This window comes from Myotis davidii, unplaced genomic scaffold (genome assembly GCF_000327345.1).
Source record: "Myotis davidii unplaced genomic scaffold, ASM32734v1 scaffold217, whole genome shotgun sequence".
Lineage (NCBI taxonomy): Eukaryota > Metazoa > Chordata > Mammalia > Chiroptera > Vespertilionidae > Myotis > Myotis davidii.
The window spans coordinates 1,508,817-1,516,127 of NW_006290034.1; the positions used below are offsets into that span (position 1 = coordinate 1,508,817).

A 7,311-nucleotide genomic window follows, 5' to 3' on the forward strand; every position below is an offset into this window, starting at 1 on the left:
GGGAAGGTGCCCAGCAGCAGTGGCACTTTCCCTGAATGAGAGCAGTAGTCCCAGCAGACTGGTCCTCAGCCGAATTTCTCATGCCTGCCAGTGTTCTGTGGCTTGTGCCTTCCACCAGCTGTGGTGGCAGTGGCAGCAACAACTTACTCATAGGGAGAGGTCCCCAGCAGGGCACAGAGAAGCCACCCCCAGCATTCAAAGGCATGCCCTTTCAGTTTTACTGTCATTGCCAGTGAAACCTGAGCACCTTCCTCACTGACTGTTAGTGGCCAGGTCTCAGCACTGTGGGCCCCCTCTCACTTGGCACGCACATCTACTCCCCAGCCTGGCCTGTGGCCCTGTGAGCTGGTGTGTGGTAGAAGGCCATGAGAGGGCGTAACGGGGCTGGGACCTGCTCTCCAGACCCTCGCCAGGTTTGTGTGAGTGCCCTCCAGCTCTGTACACTGGGAGCACGCCATCTGGGCAGATGCCAGCAAATCAGTTTGGTTCTTGGCCATGGCCCCCAGAAGAGGAAGCCACACAATAGTGACCTTGCTCTGTAGTGAGGCATACCCACAGCCACTGCCACACATAAGGCTCTATCAGACAGGAGAAAATTGGCTTTTTCCAGATGTGCATGGAGCTTCCCTGAAAGATGTGAACAGCCATAAGACTAACAAGCACGAGGCGTGTGCTTTCCAAGGTGTGGTGCTCAGGCCACAGGTGCTACACGAGATGGTTTTTCAGTGATGATGCATAAGGGACACTTTGACTTTCCGTTATGGAAATTTAGCTTGCACTAGTAAACATGTGACTTGGCTGTCACACCCTTGGTACCATGGATGTACCATGTCATTGCTTAAGAAAAGGCTAAGTGCCCTGGAACGGGTAGCTCAGTTGGTTAGAGTGTCGTCCCAGTACGCCAAGGTTGCGGGTTCAATCCCTGATGAGGGCACGTACAAGAAGCAACTGATGAATGCATAAGTAAGTGGAACAACAAATTGATCTCTCTCTCTCTCTCTCTCTCTCTCTCTCTCACTCAAAATCAATCAATAGCCCTAGCCGGTTTAGCTCAGTGGATAAGAGCTTCGGCCTGCGGCCCAAAGGGTCCCGGGTTTGATTCCGGTCGGGGCATAGGCCGGGGTTGCTGGCTGGATACCCAGTAGGGGGGGTGCAGGAGGCACCCTTTCAATGATTCTCTCTAATCACTAATGTTTTTTTTTCTTTCTCCCTCCCTCTTTGAATCCATTAAAATTTTATTTAAAAAAATAATCTGTATTTCACTCTTTGGTGATTTCAGACAACACTGCCATTTACTTATAACACACAACGTTGGGGGTGACTTGCCACCAGACAAGGCAAGCCACTGGCAGTTTATTTATTTGGAAAAATAGGGGGAAATGCGGGGGGAAAACCCACAGCAATTTATGTAGGAAAACAAGTAAAGGCCATTCTAGCCCGGCCAGCGTGGCTCCCACACAAAACAAGAAGAGCCATTCTAGCAAGGGCTGCTGGGTGGAGGGATGCTAAGCTCCGGTCGTGCGTGCAAACGCAGTGGAAAATGAAGCCTATTTGGAAGATAAACGAGAACAGTGACCAAGGACCCAGATCTCTTGGGAGCCGTGGCCCTGCCCAGAGGGACGCGTTTTCTGTATTTGCCGGAGCTTCGCAGCTCAGCTCCAACACCAGTGCGCTCGGCGCACCTACGTTTATTGCCTTAATCGGAGGTGTTCGCGGCGGCTCATCCCCAGCACCCAGCCGAAGAGCCGAGCGAGACAGTCCTTCAGGGGCCGCCCCTGCGCGTGCTCTTCGCCGCCCTCGGCAGGTTGGCCTCGGGACACCTAGGAAAGGTACCACAGCCGTTACTTCGGTGCCCGTCGGTGTCGGCTCACTCAGCCGGACAGAGGCCAAGTCTGCCGCTCCCGGCTGCTCCCGTGTTAGGCCCAAGGCTGAGGTTAGATACGGGCCCAGGTTCCTTCCCTTCCACAGGCCCAGAAGCAGCCTTTGCGTTGGAACGGGAGGCTGTCAGCCCGTCGGCGTAGGTTTGGGGCCTAAACAGAAGCCAGGATCTGTGTGTCAATGTCTTCCATTCAAGGACTCAGTCCTCAGCTGGGTGGCAGGTGGGCTTCAGCGTGTTTGCATGTGGGCCCCTAACCACAGAGTGTTCACAAGCAACACAGCCCCTCACAGACCCGGCTCTCACATCCGGGCAATGGGAAGAAGACTATTTACATGGATTTTTAAAATTAAGAGCAAATGAGATTATACACACACACACACACACACACACACACACACACAAAGGTCCTGGTCTTCGCAAACATCTCATTATAGTCGTCAGTCAAAGCCACAGAAACAGCCTGACCACTGGGGCTCAGTGGTTGAGCATTGATCTAGGAACCAGGAGGTCCTGGTTCAATTCCCCATCCTGGCACAGGCCCGGGTTGTGGGCTTGACTCCCCAGTGTGGGGCGTGCAGGAGGCAGCCGATCCATGATGCTCTCTCATCATTGATGTTTCTATCTCTCTCTTCCTCTCTGAAATTGAATATATATGTGTATATAGCCAAAGAAACAAAATATTAGATAACAAATAGATAAAACCATGGAGATTTAAAAAAATTAATTGGTTGGAATGTTACAATTCTGCAAGTTTACAGATCTAGTGGACACACTTTCACCCCCAAGTGTGTCTTATACGGTTGCTACAAACCCATCTGGGGGCAGAACGGAGCTGGGTGGATGGAAGGCCATGGGGCCTGTCTGCCTGTCTGTCTGCTCCAATGCCCAGCGCTGCTTCCCGTCCTGCTCCTCACAGAACGCACAGCATTCGCCCCGAACTATAGAGCGTCTGAGTCCTGAGGAGCGCCTGGCCCCAGGGTTTGGGATGAGGAGTCGCGGTCCTGTCATTAAATGAATGAGTTAGCGCTGGGCCTTGACCTCGGCTCCCCGTTCCCTGGGGAAAGGAGCCTTGGGCCCCCAACCTGGCTGCTCGCGGACCCACCGGGAGCTTTACCAAGACACCACGCTTCTCCTGGGACGTGGACTTAATTGGTGTGAAGGCGGCCGGGTTAGGCCTTGGGATTCGCAAAGACTCCCCAGGCGGCTGTAACGCGCAGCCAATGTTCACACCCACTGTCTCCGCTCTGCAGGCCCTGGGCCCTGGCAGCAGCTGGCTCTGGACCCAAATCACCGGTGCTGCCTGGTGCCAACCGGACCCCCAGGCCCACTGGGTCAGAACCGTTCAGGGCGCCGTGGCAGTTGGACCGACGGGGAAGTGTCCCTGGGACCGTCCGCCCGGAGCAGAGGGAGTGAGGAGGGCGGGGGAGCCTCCAGGTGTCCCTGGCGGGTGTGCACTGTCAGCGACTTCCTCCCGCACCCTTTGGTCGCCTCCCTGACCGATGGCTGCAGGGGCCCGAGAACCCGAAGGTGCAGCCAGCAACCCGGTATTTACTCCCTCCAAGGAGATGAGAAACATGGTTTGTGCTCAAAGGTAACGTACTGAAAAGACGCTTTCATAAAGGCCCGTTAGATAACGTTGGAGAAAACCTGGCTTCTCATGTTTTGCAGAGCGTATTGTGATGTATAGACAGGGCGGAGAAATAAACACTGACCGGGGCGAGCACACACAAGGAAAACGACACGGCAGACCACAGCCAGGGGCGCGTCCTCCTAACCAGAGTGCCGACGCCCGTTGGGATGTTTCACTCCCTTTTCAATGGACTCTTTAAAGCGAAATGAAACAAGACAAGCGAGAGCCAAGCCCAGCGCGCGAGCATTGATGGACTGTGAACACCTTTCGTAAGTGCTCGGGGCTCAGGCTGAGGAAAGCTGCCGAAAATACGAGGAGACTTAGCTCCACTAACTATTCCAACATCTGATCCCTAATAAAGTTGTTTTGACAAGCTCCTATGGAACATTTACGTATAGTCGGCAGCTCCGTAAAACAAAGATTCGCATCCTAGAAAAGCAAACACATCTTAAGTGGCTTCCCACACATGTTTGTGCCAACATGCTGAAACCTCAAAGGGACTTATCCCAGAGAGCAAAGTCATGGGTAATCATGTCTGTCTTGGCAAGAAACCACAGGGTTGTTTTGCTGTTGCTCTGACACTAATCTAGGCGGCAATTTTTGCTATAAGATTTCCTGCCATATGCTCTATGTATGGCATAGACAATCTGCATAAACCCCCAAGTACATGAAATAGCTCGATGGGGTATCCTAGTCCAAAATACAATGAAAATCCTATTAAAGGAATCATTCGTTTTACAGGAGGGAGCTACCTTGATTTAAGCACCAACTGTGTGCCAATAGTTTATTTGTGATCTGTCATTTCAAACAATCTATATATATAAAAGGCTAATGTGCAAAGTGTCCCCTCAGGAGTTTGACCGGGAGACCGGGAGTTCAATCGCTCGCTATGATGTCGCTGACCACCAGGGGGTGGCGCGGAATGAAGGAAGGCCCTGACCGGCAGCTGGAAGGCCCCAATCGGCCCTGATCGCTGGTCAGGCCTAGGGACCCTACCCATGCATGAATTTTGTGCACCAGGCCTCTACTTACCCGATAAAGGAACCATAATCATATCCATTTTTTTCAGGTAAGGAGAAAAGAAGGAATTCGTCTGATTCTACTTAGTCATTATGTAGCCAAGCCAACCTTCCTACCCAGAGCTGCGGGCACCTACAAAAGCCTGGCTCTCCACGCCCCACCCCCTCACTCTGCCGAACCTTCAGCTCAGGTTTCACCTTGACCCCTGTGATGTTCTAACCTTCAAAATAGTCCATGCGTTTGCTTCTCTGGGTCAGTGCGAGTCCCCTTAGAATGTTCCTAGCCCTGTCATTTCCCTCCACGGTGGCCATGGGAACGAAACATGGTCATTTCCACCCGTGACTGCATGCACTCGTGGCATCTGCAGCTTTGGGGGGCCGTCCTCACTGCTCACCACCTGCATTCATGTGGCGCCGCTCTCAGTCACGGGGTGCTTTACACGCACAGCATCTTGGGTAGTCAGGTTGGCACAGAGCCCCTGACCAGAACTACAAGGCTGCAATTTGCAAATTATTCCTAGCATTAGCTCCCCTATCTTGTCATTGGCAAGGGGGACTTCCCTTTGTTTCAGTTTGATCACCTAAACCCAAGAAAAAAAATGTTTTCTCAAAAAGTGGTCTTTCCTATACCACTGATTTACCGCTCAGCGCTATCCCAAAGTAGCCAGGCGTGGCCACAGTGGCCTGTTCTAATTGCCCAATAAAACTCTGTAAATATTAATTCTCTTCATCAATTGGAACTATTTCATGTTCTATCAAATCCCATCCATGGCTTATATTTATTTTTAAATAGTTTTGGGACGGGAGAATGTCCCTCCCCGTAGATTTTCTGTACGGAATCCGCTGAAATCCATGAGGCACATGCCTGCTCGCCCGTGCAGAACTGAACGTCACCTTAAAGGGAGGACGAGTGGGGGCAGGAGAGAAAGGCCACGCGTGCCCAGCGCTTGCTGCTGCCGTGACCGCAGCCTGACCCCCGAGGGTCCTGGGCGAATGTCAGGTACCCCTTGCCATTAGTTCTGGGCAAGAGCACCCTCTGAAGGGAAGACAGGAAAACGCAGTGGGCGGAAGGGCAGAGGGTGAAAGGGCAGCGTGATTCTTGGGGGGCAGTGGGGTAGTTTTCTCAGTGCCCCTGCCTCACAGCTGGTCCTTTTCCACGGCGTTCAGGTGACCCTGCCGTGGCTGCCCCGAAACGCACCGCCCGCCCGCCTGCTGCGGCCCGCGGCCTTGCCGACCACCTAAGGGCCGACGGACATGTTTTCTATGTTGTGAGCACACACTGTCCTCTTACCACAGTGAGCTGGGGAAGAGGAAGTGCTACTAAGAAAACCCTAGGAAGAGAAAACACATTCCCTGCATTTACTGAGAAAACCGGCACACGAGTGGAGGTTGAACCCGCCTGGTTCAAGGGCTGCCTGCCCGTGGAGCGTGGGAGAGCGGACCATGTTTTAGGAGAAGAGCACACCTTCCCCAGCACAGCCATCCCATCAGGTGCCTTCTCAGAGGCCCACCCCCCAGCGTCCCCCCTCCAGGAGCTCCGGCACAGCCATCCCATCACGTGCCTTCTCAGAGGCCCGGCGCCTAGCGTCCCCCTCTCCCCCACCCCGGGCCCCCCAGGAGCTCTGGCACAGCCCAAGCCCTCCCGCGCTTCTCAGCTGGTGGCACCGGTCCAGGTCCGGGACATTTGAGGTGGGACCTCCCTCCCCCAACAGGGCGTCGCCAGGGACTGAATCTTGGCTCAATGCCACTGAGGCGCTGGGAGCCCCTTTCAGTAAACAGAAGCGACCGCGGTGACGCTGGGGACTAGTCGCTCATTCGCTCCAGGTAAGGATCACATCTCTGAATTTAAACTTTGCATCATGGGAACAGACTTACCTTTTCCAGCGGACTCTCCACCCGCGGGATGCTGATCATCGGCGCGTGCGCCAGGTCCGCCGTGTGGGCGTGCTCGCTCTCGGGGTGTCTTCCCCTGAAGTTACTCACCACGCACACGACCTGGCATTTCAGAAAAAACTGCAGTTAAAGCAAAGCCAGACCCTCCTGACAATGATCCCTGAGCAGCTCCATAAACCTAACCCTAATAATAATGTATTAAAATTACTTGAATATTAAGTGTATATGACTTCACACCAGACTTACCTTGTATAAATTTGAAATAGTTACTCTGGTGCGTGTGTGTTCAAGAAAATCCATCAATTAATATTAGCTCGGGCCTGGGGTACCAGTCAGTGGTTGAGCATCGACCTATGAACCAGGAGGTCACGGTTCGATACCTGCTCAGGGCACAGGCCCGGGTTGCGGGCTCCATCTCCAGTGTGGGGCGTGCGGGAGGCAGCCGATCGATGATTCTCTCTCATCATGGATGTTTCTATCTCTCCCTCTCCCTTCCTCTCTGAAATCAATAAAAATATATTTTTAAAAAATACATAGCTCAGTTAATCATGACAATTTTCTGATTCCAAAATGTTCATTAAATTAGTTAACAGTCCATGCGCAAATGAATCCAAAAATAACGTCGTAACCTAATAAAAATGCATAGCAAGCTGACCTTTCCCAGCCTGGCTAACCTACAACTTAATTTAAATGCTAATTACGTCCCCTTGCTTCAAGGTCACCGGAGCTCCTCAGAACCCCGCTTCAATGGCCCGCGCACCTTCCGCAGCGGCCTCTCAGTGAGCCAGGCTGCTGTCTCTGATCCTGTCCCTGAGTTCTCGGTATTCCCGCAGCAGCTCCGGGGGCTGCTCCTGAGTGAGACCTTTATCCCCCCGAGGGGGGCTGGCCCT

General features: G+C 53.1%; 1 protein-coding gene and 1 long non-coding RNA gene across 2 annotated transcripts in view; one reads left to right on the forward strand and one right to left on the reverse strand.

Moving 5' to 3' along the window:
- Positions 1-7,311, reverse strand: part of PLPPR5 (phospholipid phosphatase related 5) — a 21,340-nt gene that overhangs the window by 4,058 nt on the left and 9,971 nt on the right. The window contains exon 5 of the mRNA XM_015563392.1: positions 6,404-6,523. Coding sequence (XP_015418878.1) covers positions 6,404-6,523 — 120 coding nt within the window. The remainder of the gene's footprint in view (positions 1-6,403; positions 6,524-7,311) is intronic.
- Positions 1,828-7,311, forward strand: part of LOC107182953 — a 24,497-nt gene continuing 19,013 nt past the window's right edge. Inside the window, exon 1 of the long non-coding RNA XR_001513712.1 lies at positions 1,828-2,092. This is a non-coding gene — a long non-coding RNA (uncharacterized LOC107182953). The remainder of the gene's footprint in view (positions 2,093-7,311) is intronic.